This window comes from Oncorhynchus masou, chromosome 28, assembly GCF_036934945.1.
Source record: "Oncorhynchus masou masou isolate Uvic2021 chromosome 28, UVic_Omas_1.1, whole genome shotgun sequence".
NCBI lineage: Eukaryota > Metazoa > Chordata > Actinopteri > Salmoniformes > Salmonidae > Oncorhynchus > Oncorhynchus masou.
Window position 1 is genome coordinate 82929219 of NC_088239.1, and position 21142 is coordinate 82950360.

The 21142-nt window shown below is 41.9% G+C and overlaps 1 protein-coding gene across 1 annotated transcript in view; it reads right to left on the reverse strand.

Moving 5' to 3' along the window:
- The window catches only part of LOC135518415 (E3 ubiquitin-protein ligase rnf213-alpha-like), a 106365-nt gene that overhangs the window by 71293 nt on the left and 13930 nt on the right, over positions 1 to 21142 (reverse strand). Inside the window, 12 exon segments of the mRNA XM_064943587.1 lie at positions 18 to 140; positions 242 to 340; positions 1234 to 1362; positions 2854 to 3007; positions 3109 to 3164; positions 3264 to 3456; positions 3772 to 3963; positions 8899 to 9158; positions 9359 to 9609; positions 10721 to 10905; positions 12326 to 12496; positions 14296 to 14432. Of these exon segments, the coding sequence (XP_064799659.1) occupies positions 18 to 140; positions 242 to 340; positions 1234 to 1362; positions 2854 to 3007; positions 3109 to 3164; positions 3264 to 3456; positions 3772 to 3963; positions 8899 to 9158; positions 9359 to 9609; positions 10721 to 10905; positions 12326 to 12496; positions 14296 to 14432 (1950 nt within the window).

A 21142-nucleotide genomic window follows, 5' to 3' on the forward strand; every position in this document is an offset into this window, starting at 1 on the left:
TTGAGGTGTACTCATACCTGGCACAATGAGGGGACAGCTTCAAGAGCACATTTCTCAATACTACAAGTCATGTTTGGATGACAGTTATCAATCTCCTCCATCTTTGAGCAGTATATCTCTATTTGATCCAGAGAGGAGATCTGAAAATGTGTTTTTAACAAATCAAAACATCTCCACTGGACACAAATAATAATAATAATAATAAGAGTTAAAATCAATGCTCTTTGTAGCAGTTCCACACCTGTTTAAGTTTGCCCTCTAAATCCGTACAGAAGGTTTGTCTCCATTTCTTGGTGAAATCCACATTTACAAAACTGAGAGAGATGATGCTATTCCACATCTGTGAATCATAGCCAATAAGGAGAGCATGTGGTTAACAAATTGATGTACAACAATACTTTTTAAATGTAATTTTAAAAAACTGCCATGCGACAACATACGGCATTAACGAATCGGACATGAACTTATTAGTACAGTAACTATTTATTTAATGATATATTTATTTAGCATGTGTGATTACGTTATGAAACCTGTGATGCATGACCCCTTTCTGATGTCTTATAAGAGAATTCCTGACTAAATAGCAGCTGTTTTATTATAAGACAATATTAAAAAGGCTCAAACATGCGTATAATTGTTTTGTCATACCCGTGGTATATGATCTGATATACCACGGGTGACAGCCAATCAGAATCTGTTTTGAGTCAGTTGAAATGTTACCACGAAGAGAGACGTAAATCCTTATTATAAGACAATATTAAAAAGGCTCATATATGCATACAATTGTTTTGTCATAACCGTGGTAATATGGTCTGATATAGAAGAAAAAGAAACGCACACCTATTAAGACGAGGTGCTGGCTAGCGGAGTAGAAACTTGAAAATAAAAGAGAGCCGAAACACTCTAGGAGCTCAGATGCAAACATTTTAATACCAACGTTTCGACAGCCAAGCTGTCTTCATCAGGGTATAAAGGGTATTTTATTTTCAAATATGGTCTGATATACCATGGCTGACAGCCAATCAGAACTCAGGGCTCGAACCACCCAGTTTATAATATATATATTTTTTTTTTGATGATATTATTACATGCGATGTAACACAGCCATGTAAACGTAACATGGGACACAGCTGAACGCAAGTGAAAGGTCACCGCATTAACAATGGAGCTTCTTATTAAAAAAAATGCTTGGTCCATAATCTGTGCAATTAAAAAGTTGAGTAATTCTCTCACCTTGATCTCTGAGGTATCGCGCAACTTGTCTTTGAAGGTCGTACTGATCCAGGATCTGACGATGTCGATTGACTCAGACAGCAGCCTCAGATTCTTTGAACGGATAGTGTCTTCTCCCTCATCACATGTCTTGAAAAAAATAAAAAAAAGTAATTTTCAAAATTACATAAAAAAAATTAAAAAATGGAACCGTTTTAATCTTAAATCACACATATCTCTGAAAATGATTGCAATCATTTGAGGTATCACAGATCTCAGGTTAGGATATTACTCTTAGGAAATACAGAACCCACAAGGATTAGTTCAAAACAAGTAAATCATATCCATTTGTTTTAAAAAAAAATGATAAGAAAACGTGATTAAGATTTCGAGATTTGATTGATTGTATGGTATCCTTGTATACAAGCCACCAATAAATTTGACAACCAGGTTTCATGAAAACGCCCCCCACCCCCCCGCGCTTCTAGAACATGTCAAACAAAATCTATTACTCTATAGGCTTACATAAGGTCTCGTAATTACTGTTTGGCAGTAGGAAATCTAATGGCTGTGTCCGAAATCTGTCTTGCCTACTACAGTACATACTTACTGTTCAGTAAAAAACGAATGCAGTAAGCAACACATATCAACACACTGACATACTGAGAAATCCTCATCCAATGCAGACTCGGTTGTTTCCCACCATTCATACATGTCTGGGTACAGCGCGTCCCCTTATCTCATTATTTGATTATCAGCGGTTGTTAAACATGTGAATCTGGAAAGACCATCGTCTTTTTAAAGTGTGCAGCGGAATTCTACTAGATGAAAAGCCGAAATGAATACGACATCCTGGCATTTAAAGCATACAAAACTTTCTGTTTTCGCATACCTAAAATGCATACCTTAGAACACTAGTGTCGTGTCTTTGACACTAGTATGAGTATTCGTACACAGCCATAGTCTACATCCCATTAAGTCTAATACTAGGAACACACTATGGGATTTGACTGGTGAGACTGGTGCCAATGTTTTAGGTTTAAAGACACTGGTTCCATTACCTCAGAGAGTCAAGACTGCTGAGGATATAACCTATCATTTATTTAAGCAATACGCTCCCGAGGGGGTGTGGTATATGGCCAATATACCATGTGTAAGGGCTGTTCTTAGGCACGATGCAGCACGGAGTGCCTGGACACAGCCCTTAGCCGTGGTATATTAGCCATGTATCACAAACCCACGAGGTGCCTTATTGCTATTGTAAACTGGTTACCAATGTAAATTAGAGCACTACGAATGTTTTGTCATACCCGTGGTTATATGGTCTGATATACCACGACTGTCAGCCAATCAGCATTCAGGACTGGAACCACCCAGTTTATAATATATTCTTAATGATATTATTACATGCGGTGTAATGCAGCCATGCAACAGGGACACTGCCTGACATTAGGTTCTTTCAACAAGTGAATTGTTCAAAACCATTCTAATACCGGACAGTATATTGCCAGCATTGTTTTATATATTGTTGTTGTGAAAGAGAACGGTCAGGTCGTCAAGGTTGTTTTTGTCACAGAGAATGTGTTCTCCATAAACCTTCCCGATTAAATAATGGTAACAGTAAATATCATTTCTACATACCTTGGACTGGGAAAAGTTTGATACTGAGACTAACAAGCTCACGCAGTCTACAGGGATGGCTGTGAATTTTGAGGATCGACCTCCATTGCATATCTTCTTCAGCAGTTCCACTGTTGTTGCCAAGCACTCACTCCCATAACCATCATTGAAACAACTGCAAAAAAAAAAAAAACAAAAAAAGACGTGTAGTTTTCAAATGTCAACTGTCAACTGTCAATATTGAAACAAACTCATTAGACAAGTATGTCAAATCACCTGTATTTTTGCTCTTTAAGATGGTTTTGAATATGTGAAAGAGTGGCAGTGAAATTCTGTAAAGCATGAAAATAACATTTAAGTTAGTACCATTCTTGGGGCGTTACCTCAGTACGATACAATGTCTTCAACTACAGTAAGTGATTTTATCTCACCCCATTGTTGCTGCTGGATACACTCACAGGAGCCTTCACAGTGAAAACAAGAAGCATGTCCAGGAGCTCAACTTTGACGATGGAGCTGTATTCTACCAGATCCTCTACGGCCAGTAGACACATCCAGGAACGGCTCGCTAGTCTGTCCATCTCCACTAAATGTCCATTGGCTTTAATGAGATTCAACATTGTTCTACAAATGGAGGAGTTAAGGGTTATTAGCAACGTCCGCCCCCCACAAAAAAATGTAAGAGGACTAAACTAAGCTAAGTAAAGGATTCAATTTTTTTAGTCACCAGAATTGGGGCTAATTCCATTTCAATTCAGTGAATTCACTAGGCCTAAACAGATTCTAATTCAAATTTTCCTCACTGGTTTTCTATGAGACAAAACATTTAAATGAGAATTTCAGTTTACAGACTGAATTCGCCGAATTGAAATGGAACAGACCCCAAACCCCGATAGTCACAAATATTTGTCTACGTGAAATGGGAGAGAAATATGGTACCTGCTGTCGTTGTTGTTCTGTGACGTGTTGGTCACTTTTTGCAGACCTACCCAAGTCTTGCAACTTGGTGTGATTGTGACAGGGATTGGTTCAAAGGGTTTGGAGGAACCTTTGACGAGATGGAGCATGGGAATCACTAGAATCCCCTCCTCCTTCGCAATGTCTATCAGTTTCTCCAACAGGTCTGGCAATCTGTTTAGGAGAGAGGTAATGTCACCAACAGCTCTGGCAATCTGTTTAGGAGAGAGGTAATGTCACCAACAGCTCTGGCAATCTGTTTAGGAGAGAAGTAATGTCACCAACAGCTCTGGCAATCTGTTTAGGAGAGAAGTAATGTCACCAACAGCTCTGGAAATCTGTTTAGGAGAGAAGTAATGTCACCAACAGCTCTGGCAATCTGTGTAGGAGAGAGGTAATGTCACCAACAGCTCTGGCAATCTGTTTAATGTCACCAACAGCTCTGGCAATCTGTTTAGGAGAGAGTAATGTCACCAACAGCTCTGGCAATCTGTTTAGGAGAGAAGTAATGTCACCAACAGCTCTGGCAATCTGTTTAGGAGAGAAGTAATGTCACCAACAGCTCTGGCAATCTGTTTAGGAGAGAAGTAATGTCACCAACAGCTCTGGCAATCTGTTTAGGAGAGAAGTAATGTCACCAACAGCTCTGGCAATCTGTTTAGGAGAGAAGTAATGTCACCAACAGCTCTGGCAATCTGTTTAGGAGAGAGTAATGTCACCAACAGCTCTGGCAATCTGTTTAGGAGAGAAGTAATGTCACCAACAGCTCTGGCAATCTGTTTAGGAGAGAAGTAATGTCACCAACAGCTCTGGCAATCTGTTTAGGAGAGAAGTAATGTCACCAACAGCTCTGGCAATCTGTTTAGGAGAGAGGTAATGTCACCAACAGCTCTGGCAATCTGTGTAGGAGAGAGGTAATGTCACCAACAGCTCTGGCAATCTGTTTAGGAGAGAGATGTCACCAACAGCTCTGGCAATCTGTTTAGGAGAGAGACCAACAGCTCTGGAAATCTGTTTAGGAGAGAGGTAATGTCACCAACAGCTCTGGAAATCTGTTTAGGAGAGAAGTAATGTCACCAACAGCTCTGGCAATCTGTTTAGGAGAGAAGTAATGTCACCAACAGCTCTGGAAATCTGTTTAGGAGAGAAGTAATGTCACCAACAGCTCTGGCAATCTGTTTAGGAGAGAATAATGTCACCAACAGCTCTGGAAATCTGTTTAGGAGATAATGTCACCAACAGCTCTGGCAATCTGTTTAGGAGAGAGGTAATGTCACCAACAGCTCTGGCAATCAGGAGAGAAGTAATGTCACCAACAGCTCTGGCAATCTGTGGGAGAGAGGTAATGTCACCAACAGCTCTGGCAATCTGTTTAGGAGAGAAGTAATACCAACAGCTCTGGCAATCTGTTTAGGAGAGAGGTAATGTCAAACAGCTCTGGCAATCTGTTTAGGAGAGAAGTAATGTCACCAACAGCTCTGGCAATCTGTTTAGGAGAGAGTAATGTCACCAACAGCTCTGGCAATCTGTTTAGGAGAGAGGTAATGTCACCAACAGCTCTGGCAATCTGTTTAGGAGAGAAGTAATGTCACCAACAGCTCTGGCAATCTGTTTAGGAGAGAATAACCAACAGCTCTGGCAATCTGTTTAGGAATAATGTCACCAACAGCTCTGGGCTGTTTAGGATGAGAATCACCAACAGCTCTGGCAATCTGTTTAGGAGAGTAATGTCACCAACAGCTCTGGCAATCTGTTTAGGAGAGAGTAATGTCACCAACAGCTCTGGCAATCTGTTTAGGAGAGAGGTAATGTCACCAACAGCTCTGGCAATCTGTTTAGGAGAGAGGTAATGTCACCAACAGCTCTGGCAATCTGTTTAGGAGAGAGGTAATGTCACCAACAGCTCTGGCAATCTGTTTAGGAGAGAGGTAATGTCACCAACAGCTCTGGCAATCTGTTTAGGAGAGAAGTAATATCACCAACAGCTCTGGCAATCTGTTTAGGGAGAAGTAATGTCTATGTGATGTGTAAAGACATGCCTAGACTACATGTTGAAGCCAATTACAACAATGTGGACTAGAAACAAGCCAAACCTATTTAGCATAATGCTATTTACAAATTAGCCTATCAATCCACACTGGGCTAGGATGAGAATAATCCAATCAATCCACACTGGGCTAGGATGAGAATAATCCTATCAATCCACACTGGGCTAGGATGAGAATAATCCAATCAATCCACACTGGGCTAGGATGAGAATAATCCTATCAATCCACACTGGGCTAGGATGAGAATAATCCAATCAATCCACACTGGGCTAGGATGAGAATAATCCAATCAATCCACACTGGGCTAGGATGAGAATAATCCAATCAATCCACACTGGGCTAGGATGAGAATAATCCAATCAATCCACACTGGGCTAGGATGAGAATAATCCAATCAATCCACACTGGGCTAGGATGAGAATAATCCAATCACTGGGCTAGGATGAGAATAATCCTATCATATCCACACTGGGCTAGGATGATAATCCAATAATCCACACTGGGCTAGGATGAGAATAATCCAATCAATCCACACTGGGCTAGGATGAGAATAATCCAATCAATCCACACTGGGCTAGGATGAGAATAATCCAGACCCTTCAGCCAAATTGGAGTTGATGACAAAACAAAGACCGTCAATAATCGGCCAGCAATATTAAGCAATAGGGAACAATGGGGATAGTTGATTGGTCAGTGAGTGGTCAAGCCCTCATCACACCTACAACTTATTTATTCATCAAAAACCTTTTCATGCCACCGACAGCTATTCACCCTCTACTGTATGTAGCCTCTCTACTGTATATAGCCCCTACTGTATATAGCCCCTACTATATAGCCCCTGTATGTAGCCTCTACTGTATATACCTCTGGCTACTGTATATAGCCTCTCTACTGTATATAGCCACTCTTCTGTATATAGCCTCTCTACTGTATGTAGCCTCACTACTGTATATAGCCCCTCTACTGTATATAGCCCCTCTACTGCATATAGCCCCTCTACTGCATATAGCCCCTCTACTGCATATAGCCCCTCTACTGCATATAGCCCCTCTACTGCATATAGCCCCTCTACTGCATATAGCCCCTCTACTGTATATAGCCTCACTACTGTATATAGCCCCTTTAAATCAAATCAAATCAAATCAAATTTATTTATATAGCCCTTCGTACATCAGCTGATATCTCAAAGTGCTGTACAGAAACCCAGCCTAAAACCCCAAACAGCAAGCAATGCAGGTGTAGAAGCACGGTGGCTAGGAAAAACTCCCTAGAAAAGCCAAACCTAGGAAGAAACCTAGAGAGGAACCAGGCTATGTGGGGTGGCCAGTCCTCTTCTGGCTGTGCCGGGTAGAGATTATAACAGAACATGGCTGTTCAAATGTTCATAAATGACCAGCATGGTCGAATAATAATAAGGCAGAACAGTTGAAACTGGAGCACAGCACTGGACTGGGGACAGCAAGGAGTCATCATGTCAAGTAGTCCTGGGGCATGGTCCTAGGGCCGCGGTTCAGTTGAAACTGGAGCAGCAGCACGGCCAGGTGGACTACAGCCTCATGTCAGGTAGTCCTGGGGCATGGTCCTAGGGCTCACCTCCGAGAGAGAGAGGAGAGAATTAGAGAACGCACACTTAGGTTCTACAGGACACCTGTACTGTATAACAAACTGACCCCAGCCCCCCGACACATAAACTACTGCAGCATAAATACTGAAGGCTGACAGGAGGGGTAGGATGAGAATAACTAAGGACACCCCAAAGACAGGGCCAAACAGGAAGGATATAACCCCACCCACTATGCCAAAGCACAGCCCCCACACCACTGGAGGGATATCTTCACCACCAACTTACCATCCTGAGACAAAGCTGAGTATAGCCCGCAAAGATCTACGGCACAACCCAACTGGGGGCCCAACCCAGACAGGATGACCACATCAGTGAATCAACCCACTCATTTGAGAGAGCCCCAGCAAGCCAGTGACTCAGCCCCTGTAATAGGGTTAGAGGCAGAGAATCCCAGTGGAAAGAGGGGAACCGGCCAGGCAGAGACAGCAAGGGTAAGGTCTACTAGACACCTGACCCACTGAAGAGATGTATTCAGTATTAGACTTAAGGTCTAGACCTTTACTGTATATAGCCCCTCTATTATATAGCCCCTCTACTGTATAAGGTATATAGCCCCTCTACTGTATATAGCCTCTCTACTGTATATAACCTCTACTGTATATAGCCTCTCTACTGTATATAGCCTCTCTACAGTATATAGCCTCACTACTGTTTTTCACTCTCTCTTTGTTCACCTACTACCTTTTTTGCACTATTGGTTAGAGCATGTAAGTAAGCATTTCACTATAAGGTCTACTACACCTGTTGTATTCAGCATTTCACTATAAGGTCTACTACACCTGTTGTATTCAGCATTTCACTATAAGGTCTACTACACCTGTTGTATTCAGCATTTCACTATAAGGTCTACTACACCTGTTGTATTCAGCATTTCACTATAAGGTCTACTACACCTGTTGTATTCAGCATTTCACTATAAGGTCTACTACACCTGTTGTATTCAGCATTTCACTATAAGGTCTACTACACCTGTTGTATTCGGCACACGTGACAAATAAACTTTGATTTGATTTGGAATACCCGATAATGACAAAAGAAAAACAAGTTTTTAGAAATGTTTGGAAATGTATAAAATACGAAATATCACATTTACATCAGTATTCAGACCCTTTGCTATGAGACTCGAAATTGAGCTCAGGTGCATCCTGTTTCAATTGATCATCCTTGAGATGTTTCTACAACTTGACTGGAGTTGTGTTTCTCAATGAGTTGAAAGCATGTGAAGGCATCCCACTGGTATTTACAACTGGTAATTACCACCTTTCCATTTGGTTATGAATGCAGCATTAAACCAACAGCCTTCAGGTCCGTCCGCCTCTATATAAACCTGTAGGGAAATGTAACTGCCACTTGAGTTATTGAATTGTATGTGAAGCATCCCATCTTTTGGTTTAGGCCAATAGCTGAGGAACTGTAATGTTAACACAACGTACTCACATTTTGAGAAGTACGACGGGTTGTGTAAAATCTGTCCAATACTTCAGGAACTCGTCTTTAGGCATGTTGGGCAGACAGAGAGCAAAGCATAAACCAGCGACTTCTGCTTTCTCTAGTGGGATCTCATAATGTTTACGCATATACAGTACGATCACAGCGGCCTTCATTTGGTCCTGAAAAGTGGGACTCCTTCCCTCTCCCTTCTTCAGCAGCTGAGGAAGCACACTCTCCAGAATGAACTGTTTCAGCAGCTTTTGAACCTTGGAGTAAAACATAATGTTAGAAGACTGTTTAAGACATTTGTAAACGGCAATGCGTTTCTTTCTCAACTATTAAATCACGGTAAAACAGCATGTATTTTTCTATAAATAATTTGGCATAACGTCTATGCATTATCGCTGGTCCATGCATTATCTGAATGCCATTATGTTTATTTAACAATTCTTTAAAAATAACTCACATCTTTATTTGTTTCTTGTTTTCTCATATTCTTGTTGGTGCCTGCATACAATGACGGTTTCCTGTAAATCTGTTCAAATTGAATCAGTCGTTTCATGAAACAGTTGAGTTGAATGTCATTCCAGCTGTGAAGGAGTTCAAAAATAGTCTGAAGCATTATCTTCCCTGCGATTTCTCTGCCTTGGATTATTCTTTTGGACACATCCTTGGATGGCGAGGCACAGATAATGTCATCATACTGATGCCAAGCCCCTGTGGTGGGGTAGGGGATGGGTGGAGGAGGGGTGGGGATGGGTGGAGGAGGGGGGCATGGGTGGGGTGGAGGGGAGGAGGAGGAGGGGTAGAGGAGGGGTAGAGGAGGTGTGGGGATGGGTGGAGGAGGGGTGGGGATGGGTGGAGGAGGGGTGGGGATGGGTGGAGGAGGGGGCATGGGTGGGGGAGGGGTGGAGGAGGGGTGGGGTGGAGGAGGTGTGGGGTGGGGGGATGAGGGGTGGAGGAGGGATGGGGTGGGGGGGTGGAGGAGGGGGGGTGGGGGGAGGGGATGGGTGTGGGAGGTGTGGGGTGGGGTGGAGGGATGGGGTGGGGGGGAGGAGGAGGGGTGGAGGAGGAGTGGAGTGGACACAAAAAAAAGATGCCACTTTAGCCAACCCATGTTTTATGTGATGTTCTTGGCAAAGCAGGAAAGAGACATTTTGACAGCACAAATAAGTTGATATGTTGCTAAAAATGTTTTTTTTTATTTTTTAAATGGAATACTATGCACTTGACTCAAAACTCATTTCAACTTAGTTTACAGTCGAGTTTGACCTAAAATAGTTTAGATTTTTTTTTTTTTTTAAAGTCTGAAGCTTACGTGTATAAGTGGGATTTTGTTCTTTATGCACAATCTCTGCTCTACTTGTTCAGCTGCCCAAAGAGCAGGCTACTCTGGCAATTTTCTGTGATGAATGGAGAATGGTGCTTAATAAAGCCAGATCAAAGCTGAATCTACAGTGCATTCGGAAAGTATTCAGACCCCTTGACTTTTTGCACATTTTGTTATGTTACAACCTTATTTTAAAATTGAATTGTTTGTTTTTCCTCATCAATCGTCACACAATACCCCATAATGACATCACAATACCCCATAATGACATCACAATACCCCATAATGACATCACAATACCCCATAATGACGTCACAATACCCCATAATGACGTCACAATACCCCATAATGACGTCACAATACCCCATAATGACAAGGCTAAAAAAACGTGTTCTAAAATGGGATGAGCATCACCCAAAAGCTGCCATCTCATGTGTTCCAATTAAATGCAGCCCATTGCAATTGAAAACAGTTGTAGAAATTCTACAAAACTCCTACCTTCCTCATCGAGTAGTTTGTTATTTACAGAAAGACTTCTTCTTCCGGTGGGATGTGTAGAATCAATGTACTCGTACTCATAAGTTGCCCTTTTGGAACTGTAGACAATATATCGGTATGGTATGGACACAGCTTGGTCAGTGACCAGGATTCCTTCGACTAAGAATCCATGCACTCCCAGTTCCCTGGAGAGATTGTAAGTAAACATGTAAATACATTTAAACTTACACACATGGTGTTTTAAGCATATTGGATTAACCTGATGTATTTTCCGATATGTGCCACACTGATTACCCTAGAAAGGGCCGTCCACAGGCCAGGAGTAACGACACTGAACGCCCTGTTGCCCCAGTTTCAATGCAGACCCGAGGCAGTGAGTGTTGGAGAAATATGGGTTCAACAGCTAGGTTTCCACAAACATTTAGAACGTTTTCATAGAAAATAGATTTGCTTCCCACTGGGCAAAAAAACCTGGTTGAATCAACATTGTTTACACAACATTTCAACAACAACAACAAAAATCCATGTGGTGACATTGAATCAACGTAGAAAACTGATTGGATTTGCAAAAAGTCATCAATGTAAGGGAATTTGATCTACTTCACTCAACCTAAATCCAATGAATTCACGTTTAGTTGACAACTCAACCAAATGTAAATCAAAGCTAGACGTTGACCTGACGTCTGTGTCCTCTCAGTGGATCGCCACGCTGCGTATTTCCATTGAACTGTCGCGTTGATAAAAACAGCTGGACGTAAATGAGTCACACCTAAAAAAATAACAAAAATAAATGTTTTCTCCAAAACCTAGAATGTCGAACAAAGATGCAGTCGAAGTGTTTCCATTAAAGCAAATTGAGCATTAATAAAGGCTGACACCTTGTGTCTCAGGTCGCAAAAGCCAGCATGGATAGAATTTAATCATATTTGCCATATTCTAACAATTCTCATATGCCAACTTTTAGCCGCGTTCGTGCCAGGGTGAAAACCTCACACTCCTATAGATCTGAAACAATTGGGATGGTGAAAACTTCACACTCCTATTTAGATCGTGAAATCAGATTACAATGGCAAGTGAAAACTTCACACTCCTAGGAACAGTGGGTTAACTATTTTGTACCTTGTCAGGGATCTGAAAACACACTCCGATAGATTTGAAACAATTGGGATGGTGAAAACTTCACACTCCGATAGATATGAAACAATTGGGATGGTGAAAACTTCACACTCCGATAGATATGAAACAATTGGGATGGTGAAAACTTCACACTCCGATAGATATGAAACAATTGGGATGGTGAAAACTTCACACTCCGATAGATTTGAAACAATTTGGAAACTTGCAACCAGCCAGTTTCACCAAGCAAGGTCAGCAATTCAGGCATTCTTGAAAGTCAAGACAATCGTTGTCTGCAAATATACATAACCTTTATAGTTATATAGATTTTTTTTTAAAGAAAAATGATTTTGCCAGCAGTAGGCCTTTAGAATGTAACGTGGAGCGGATGGTTTTAATAGTTACATGATGACATCACGTGCCCCAAATGGGACAAACCACTAAATTCCGGTTGAACATACAGTAGACACACACGTGAAGCGAACCCACTTTGTCACGGTTAGCTCAACTGCATTGGATTCCCAGCTCCCCGTTTCCTCCCCTGCCCATACGAAAAGGCGATCCTCATTCTGGTCAAGATTGAAGTCCATTGAGAGGATGGCGTGGAAATAGATTTTAAGTCTCTCTTTTGCCGACACCTGCGTTTCCCCCGTGTCTGTCCTGAAATGAAAACAAACAATAATAATCAGATGAGTATGATCTAAACCAGGGCTCTACAACCCTGTTCCTGGAGAGATACCCTCCTGTAGGTTTACACTACAACCCTGCTCCTGGAGAGCTACCCTCCTGTAGGTTTACACTACAACCCTGTTCCTGGACAGCTACCCTCCTGTAGGTTTACACTACAACCCTGTTCCTGGAGAGCTACCCTCCTGTAGGTTTTCACTACAACCCTGCTCCTGGAGAGCTACCCTCCTGTAGGTTTTCACTACAACCCTGTTCCTGGAGAGCTACCCTCCTGTAGGTTTTCACTACAACCCTGCTCCTGGAGAGCTACCCTCCTGTAGGTTTTCACTACAACCCTGTTCCTGGAGAGCTACCCTCCTGTAGGTTTTAACTCACTACAACCCTGCTCCTGGAGTGATACCCTCCTGTAGGTTTTCACTACAACCCTGTTCCTGGAGAGCTACCCTCCTGTAAGGTTTTCAGTCCAACTCCAGTTGTAACTGGGGTACAGGTGCATCAAAGCTGGGACTGAGAGATTGAAAAACAGCTTAGATCTCAAGGCCATCAGACTGTTAAAAAGTCATTACTAACTCAAGACCCAATCACCTAACACTTTAATGAATAGATCACGAGTCACTTTAAAACAATGCCACTTTAATAATGTTTACATATCTTACTTGACTCATCTCATATGTATATACTGTATTTTATACCATCTGCTGCACCTTGCCTGTGCCGTTCGGCCGTCGCTCATCCATATATTTATGTGGACATATTTTAATTCACCTCTTTAGATTTGTGTGTATTAGGTAGTTGTTGGGGGAATTGTTAGATATTACTTGTTAGATATTACTGCATGGTCGGTACTAGAAGCACAAGAATTTTGCTATACTCTCATTAACATCTGCTAACCATGTGTATGTGACCAATAACATCTGCTAACCATGTGTATGGGCCAATAACATCAGCTAACCAAGTGTATGTGACCAATAACATCTGCTAACCATGTGTACGTGACCAATAACATCTGCTAACCATGTGTATGGACCAATAACATCTGCTAACCAAGTGTATGGGCCAATAACATCTGCTAACCAAGTGTATGTGACCAATAACATCTGCGAACCATGTGTATGTGACCAATAGCATCTGCTAACCAAGTGTATGTGACCAATAGCATCTGCTAACCAAGTGTATGGGCCAATAACATCTGCTAACCATGTGTATGGACCAATAACATCTGCTAACCAAGTGTATGGACCAATAGCATCTGCTAACCAAGTGTATGGACCAATAACATCTGCTAACCAAGTGTATGGGCCAATAACATCTGCTAACCATGTGTATGGGCCAATAACATCTGCTAACCAAGTGTATGGGCCAATAACATCTGCTAACCATGTGTATGGACCAATAACATCTGCTAACCATGTGTATGGACCAATAACATCTGCTAACCAAGTGTATGGACCAATAACATCTGCTAACCATGTGTATGGACCAATAACATCTGCTAACCATGTGTATGGACCAATAACATCTGCTAACCATGTGCATGGACCAATAACATCTGATTTGTATCAACTTGGTTCAGCTTATCAACCAGCTAATTATTAGAATCAGGTGTGCTAAATTTGTGTTGGAGTGAAAAACCTCCAGGATGGTAGGAGATGGTTGGTGAGCCTTGGTCTAAACATATGCAGGTATGCAGGATTTGTATTGGGGAAGGGGATTTAAATAACCATGAGCATTGAATGACATCCAGTTTTAGCAGAACGTTTTGGAAAGGATACCTTTTTGGAGGTGGACAAGGATACTTTTCATCCATAGTTCCAGAGTCATCACTTCTCGTGTCTCCTTTCCTATGGTCAGACTGCTCCACCTCCATGGCATCATCCTGTAGGCCAACACTGGAGGGGATGCTGTCTGTCTGTTAAACAAGTAACACAAGACACCTGTTAACGCTGAACTGTCCCTCAAGTGAAAATGACCAAATAGACCTCTCATTATAACTTTTATTGGGTCCACTATTCTTCACATTTTGTCATGAGGATGAGAAAAAAATATTGCAGTTTTAAAGTAACTGCCCACTGAAAGTTTACTTTTAAAAAGTTAATATTCTGTTAACTCATACTCAAATAATGCTTTTGACTCATCCTATACTCATATGTGGCCAAATCATAAATTGGATGAAAATGTTTTTTAAATTTTTATCTTCACCTCAAACTTGGATCTCAAACAGACCAGTTCAAATTGTCACATGCTTCGTAAACAACAGAAGCAGACTAACAGTGAAATGCTGACTGATGGGTCCTTGGGAAACAACAGGTGTAGACTAACAGTGAAATGCTGACTGATGGGTCCTTGGGAAACAACAGGTGTAGACTAACAGTGAAATGCTGACTGAAGGGTCCTGGGTAAACAACAGGTGCAGACTAACAGTGAAATGGTGACTGATGGGTCCTTGGGAAACAACAGGTGCAGACTAACAGTGAAATGGTGACTGATGGGTCCTTGGGAAACAACAGGTGCAGACTAACAGTGAAATGGTGACTGATGGGTCCTTGGGAAACAACAGGTGCAGACTAACAGTGAAATGGTGACTGATGGGTCCTTGCCCACACCCTTGTGTTGTCGGTCCTGGGTAAACAACAGGTGCGCCCAACACCCTTGTGTTGTCAACAGGTGCAGACTAACAGTGAAATGGTGACTGTTGTCGGGAAACAACGCCCACACCCTTGTGTTGTCGAAGGGTCCTTGCCCACACCCTTGTGTTGTCAGTGAAATGCCCACATTATTGTGTAATGTCGGGTATGCCCCACACCCTTGTGTTGTCGGGGTACGCCCACACCCTTGTGTTGTCGGGGTACGCCCACACCCTTGTGTTGTCGGGGTACGCCCACACCCTTGTGTTGTCGGAGTACGCCCACACCCTTGTGTTGTCGGGGTACGCCCACACCATTCCAACACAGAAAATATGCTTTTTAACAGACTAAATTATTTATTTTGTAAGGAAAACTACTTCACTCATATTGTAACTAATTATAGGTCATATATACTGTACCAGTCAAAAGTTTGGACACACCTACTCATTCAAGGGTTTTTCTTTAATTTGACTATTTTCTATATTGTAGAAAAGTAGTGAATACATCAAAACTATGAAATAACACATATGGAATCATGTAGTAACCAAAAAAGTGTTAAACAAATAAAAATGTATTTTCAAAGTATTCTTCAAAGTAGCCACCCTTTGCCTTGATGACAGCTTTGCACACTCTTGGCATTCTCTCAACCAGCTTCATGAGGTAGTCACCTGGAATGCATTTCAATTAACAGGTGTGTCTTGTTAAAAGTTAATTTGTGAAATTTCTTTCCATCTTAATGCATTTGAGTGAATAAGTTGTGTTGTGATAAGGTAGGGGTGGTATACAGAAGATATCCCTACTTGGTAAAAGAACAAGTCCATATTATGGCAAAAACAGCTCAAATAAGCAAAGAGAAATGACAGTCCATTATTACTTTAAGACATGAAGGTAAGTCAATCCAGAACATTTCAAGAACTTTGAAAGTTTCTTCAAGTGGACCTCAGATCTTGGAAATATCCAAAGTCCGATTTCAGGGCGTTCAAGACAACTTGGAACTCTGGGGAAATAAATTGCTCCGACTGGGAAAATTTGTTTAGAACATTCATCCAACTCAGAAATCCTAATCGGTAACGGGGGCCTCTTTCTAGAGCTCTGGCTTTCCGATCAGAAGATCACTGATGTTGTGATTTGACATGGTTTTTGTTTTTGTTCCCAGTTGTATTGAAAAGCACCATTAGCTAACGAACTAGCTACGACGGTCGGGGCACGCATGACCAGAATGAAACAGATGAACCACCAAAAGCACACGCCATTTCTCTTTACAAGTTCAGAAAGACGAGAAGTTGGACTGTTTTTAATGCCCAAAGTCGACCATTAAATAGTCGCTTCTAGATATGCCAGTCAGGTAGCTATCTGCCGGCAGAAACTTATATTACAGTAACTTCGAAGGGCTCTGGTTAGTACGTTACTAAGCCAGATAGAAGGATGAAGTAAGAAGCTAACTTTAAAAGGAGCCTACCTAAGCAGGAGCAAAAAAAACAAGCTAATAAATTCTCATAACTCCATTGGAGTGGAGCGAGGAGTGACTGTGGCCAATTTGACTGGAGGAAGATTCTCAAAGGCTGGAGCGTCGGGTCTTTTCACCAGCTCTAATTTCGCTCACTTTTCACGAGCTCGTGGCATGCTCGCCCCACCACGAATTTGTAGTCTATTGGTGTGCTGCTGTAACCCCTTGCTTTAGCTACTGTCATGGAGTTCACTAAACATTTTCGTAAAGAAACTGATGAAACACACAGGTGCTGAATCAAGGTGACTTACAAAGATGAGGACCAAGAGAGGGAGTGTGGTGATGTAGTGTCCACTACTAAAGAGAGGGAGTGTGGTGATGTAGTGTCCACTACTAAAGAGAGGGAGTGTGGTGATGTAGTGTCCACAACTAAAGAGAGGGAGTGTGGTGATGTAGTGTCCTCTACTAAAGAGAGGGAGTGTGGTGATGTAGTGTCCACAACTAAAGAGAGGGAGTGTGGTGATGTAGTGTCCACAACTAAAGAGAGGGAGTGTGGTGATGTAGGGGGGGTGATGTAGTGTCCACTACTAAAGAGAGGGAGTGTGGTGATGTAATGTCCACAACTAAAGAGAGGGAGTGTGGTGATGTAGTGTCCACAACTAAAGAGAGGGAGTGTGGTGATGTAATGTCCACAACTAAAGAGAGGGAGTGTGGTGATGTAATGTCCACAACTAAAGAATCATTGTGGAATCTGAAAAGACACCTATCTCAAAAGCATGATGGTGTACTTACTACGTGATGGTGTACTTACTACGTGATGGTGTACTTACTACGTGATGGTGTACTTACTACATGATGGTGTACTTACTACATGATGGTGTAATCACTACGTGCACATGCTAAAATAAAGGAACAGGGTGGGTGGATAAACTTAATTATTATATCTATAATATATATAGTAATATATATATATTATTTCTTCTTTTATAAATACTGCATCTCTGCCCAGCCTGGCAGGAGTGGCCAAAAGGGTGTCTAGCATCCCCGATGGCTCTACACGTGTGGAGAGGATATGGTCAGCTGGTCAGCTCTCCAGGCACCATCACATGAGCCTGAAACCACAGATGACCAAACTCGTGTTCCTTAAAATATATATATATATTTTTAAATGTCATTCTAAGTAAGTCACAGCCTAAACGCAACAATTTATAAACTATAATGATTCAATACAATGAAATGTTGTTTAAATGCTGAGCGCTTTATGTCCCTACCAACCTATTGTGTCACACTAGCAAATTTGTCACAACGCATTTCATTGTAGGCTATAGCCTTGAAGTAATTGAAATAATATAGCCTAAATAATTCATTATCGGTTCCATCTTAGGCTCCCTGTCAGGGTCCTGACCTATTTGGAGTGCATTCGCAAAGTATTCAGACCCCTCCCCTTTTCCCACGTGACATTACAGCCTCATTCTCTAAAATGGATTAAATTCATATTTTTCCTCAATCTACACACAATACCCCAAAATGACAAAGTGAAAACAGATTTTTATTTTAAATTCTGTCTATATAAAGGTCCTAGGGTTGACAGTGCATGTCAGAGCAAAAACCAAGCCATGAGGTTGAAGTTATTGTCCGTAGACCTCCGTGACAGGATTGTGTTGAGGCAGAGATCTGGGGAAGGGTAACAAAACATTTCTGCAGCATTGAAGGTCCCCAAGAACAGTGGCCTCCATCATTCTTAAATGGAAGACTCTTAGAGCTGGCCGCAAAACTGGGCAATCTGGGGAGAAGGGCCTTTATGTTGACCAAGTACCCAATGGACTCTCTGACAGAGCTCCAGAGTTCCTCTGTGGGAATGGGAGAACCTTCCAGAAGGACAAGCATCTCTGCAGCACTCCACCAATCAGGCCTTTATGGTAGAGTGGCCAGATGGAAGACACTCAGTAAAAAGCCCGGCAGCCCGCTTGGAGTTTGCCAAATGGAAATAAAGTACTCTGACCATGAAAAACAAGATTGTCTGGTCTGATGAAACAAAGATCGAACTCTTTGGCCTGAATGCCAAGCGTCACATCTGGAGGAAACCTGTCACCATCCCTACGGTGAAGGATGGTGGTGGCAGCAGCATCATGCTGTGGGGGTGTTTTTCAGCAGCAGAGACTGGGAGGATGGATGCACAAGTTTCTGAATGTCCTTGAGTGGCCCAGCCAGAGCCCAGACTTGAACCCGCTCGAACATCTCTGCAGCGACGCTCCCCATTCAACCTGACAGAACTTAAAGAGGTGTGCCAATGTAACAGTATAGCTTCTGTCCCTCTCCTCGCCCCTACCTGGGCTTGAACCAGGGACCCTCTCTGCACACATCGACTACAGACACCCTCGAAGCATCGTTACCCATCGCGCCACAAAAGCCGAGAGCAAGGGGAACAACTACTTCAGGTCTCAGAGCAAGTGACGTCACCGATTGAAACGCTATTAGTGCACACCGCCGATAACTAGCTAGCCATTTCACATCAGTTACACCAAGCTTTCAGCGTCACACCCAATAAGACTCAAGGCCGTAATCGCTGCCAAAGATGTTTCAACAAAGTACAGAGTAAAGGGTCTTAATACTTATGTATTGTAAAAAAAAATCTAAAAACCTGTTTTTGCTTTGTGATTATGAGGTATGGTGTGTAGATTGATGAGGATTTTTTATTTTATTCATTTTAGAATAAGGCTGTAACGTAACAAAATGTGGAAAAATTCAAAGGGTCGGAATACTTTCTGAATGCACTGTATATGCTGTTTAATATGACATGTAGCCTATTTGAAATTATGTTCGCTTCTTACATTCACCTTTCCATTATTATTCAAATACTTTTGAATCAACTCCATATGGTTTGGCTTCAATACATATAAACCAATTGGTAGATCCAGGTAGTAACAAAACAAAAAAGATGGGTGTTGGTTAAATTGCGATTTTAATGAATGGAACGAATTTGGAGCTGCAGTTTTTCCCCACTGTGATCCTGTAGGCACTGAGCGGTTTGTGGCAGAGCAGCAGGAAAGGACATGGAGCGCCGGAGCTCCGTGAGCGATGAGAAGGGATTTCCAACCGCTCAACTCCGCTCACATGCTCTGCTACGGAGAGACAGACAGTGACGTGGAGCTCAGTGGTGAGGAGACAGAGAGAGGGAGGAAGCAAGCAGAAAGAGGTTTGTACAGTGGTTCCCAAACGTGGGGTCAGGGGTACCCTAAATGAACCTGTACTATACTGTTCAAATAAGTTAGGAACTTAAAAAAACATGTTTCAATATGAACACCTACACAAGACCTATCTTCCCTATAGGCTGACATTAAAATACAACCACTGTATGTTTCTATATGAACACCTCCACAGGACCCATCTTCCCTATAGGCTGACATTAAAATACAACTACTGTATGTTTCTATATGAACATCTCCACAGGACCCATCTTCCCTATAGGCTGACATTAAAATACAACTACTGTATGTTTCTATATGAACATCTCCACAGGACCTATCTTCCCTATAGGCTGACATTAAAATACAACTACTGTATGTTTCTATATGAACATCTCCACAGGACCCATCTTCCCTATAGGCCCGACATTAAAATACAACTACTGTATGTTTCTATATGGCCATCTTCACAGGACCTATCTTCCCTATAGGCCCGACATTAAAATACAACTACTGTATGTTTCTATATGAACACCTCCACAGGACCTATCTTCCCTATAGGCTGACATTAAAATACAACTACTGTATGTTTCTATATGAACATCTCCACAGGACCCATCTTCCCTATAGGCCCGACATTAAAATACAACTACTGTATGTTTCTATATGAACATCTCCACAAGACCCATCTTCCCTATAGGCTGACATTAAAATACAACTACTGTATGTTTCTATATGAACACCTCCACAGGACCCATCTTCCCTATAGGCCGACATTAAAACACATCTACTATATGTTTCTATATGAACACCTCCACAGGACCTATCTTCCCTATAGGCCGACATTAAAATACAACCACTATGTTTCTATATGAACATCTCCACAGGACCCATCTTCCCTATAGGCCCGACATTAAAATACAACCACTGTATGTTTCTATATGAACACCCATCTTCCCTATAGGCTGACATTAAAATGCAACTACTGTATGTTTCTATATGAACATCTCCACAGGACCCATCTTCCCTATAGGCCCGACATTAAAATACAACTACTGTATGTTTCTATATGGCCATCTTCACAGGACCTATCTTCCCTATAGGCCCGACATTAAAATACAACTACTGTATGTTTCTATATGAACACCTCCACAGGACCTATCTTCCCTATAGGCTGACATTAAAATACAACTACTGTATGTTTCTATATGAACATCTCCACAGGACCCATCTTCCCTATAGGCCCGACATTAAAATACAACTACTGTATGTTTCTATATGAACATCTCCACAGGACCCATCTTCCCTATAGGCTGACATTAAAATACAACTACTGTATGTTTCTATATGAACATCTCCACAG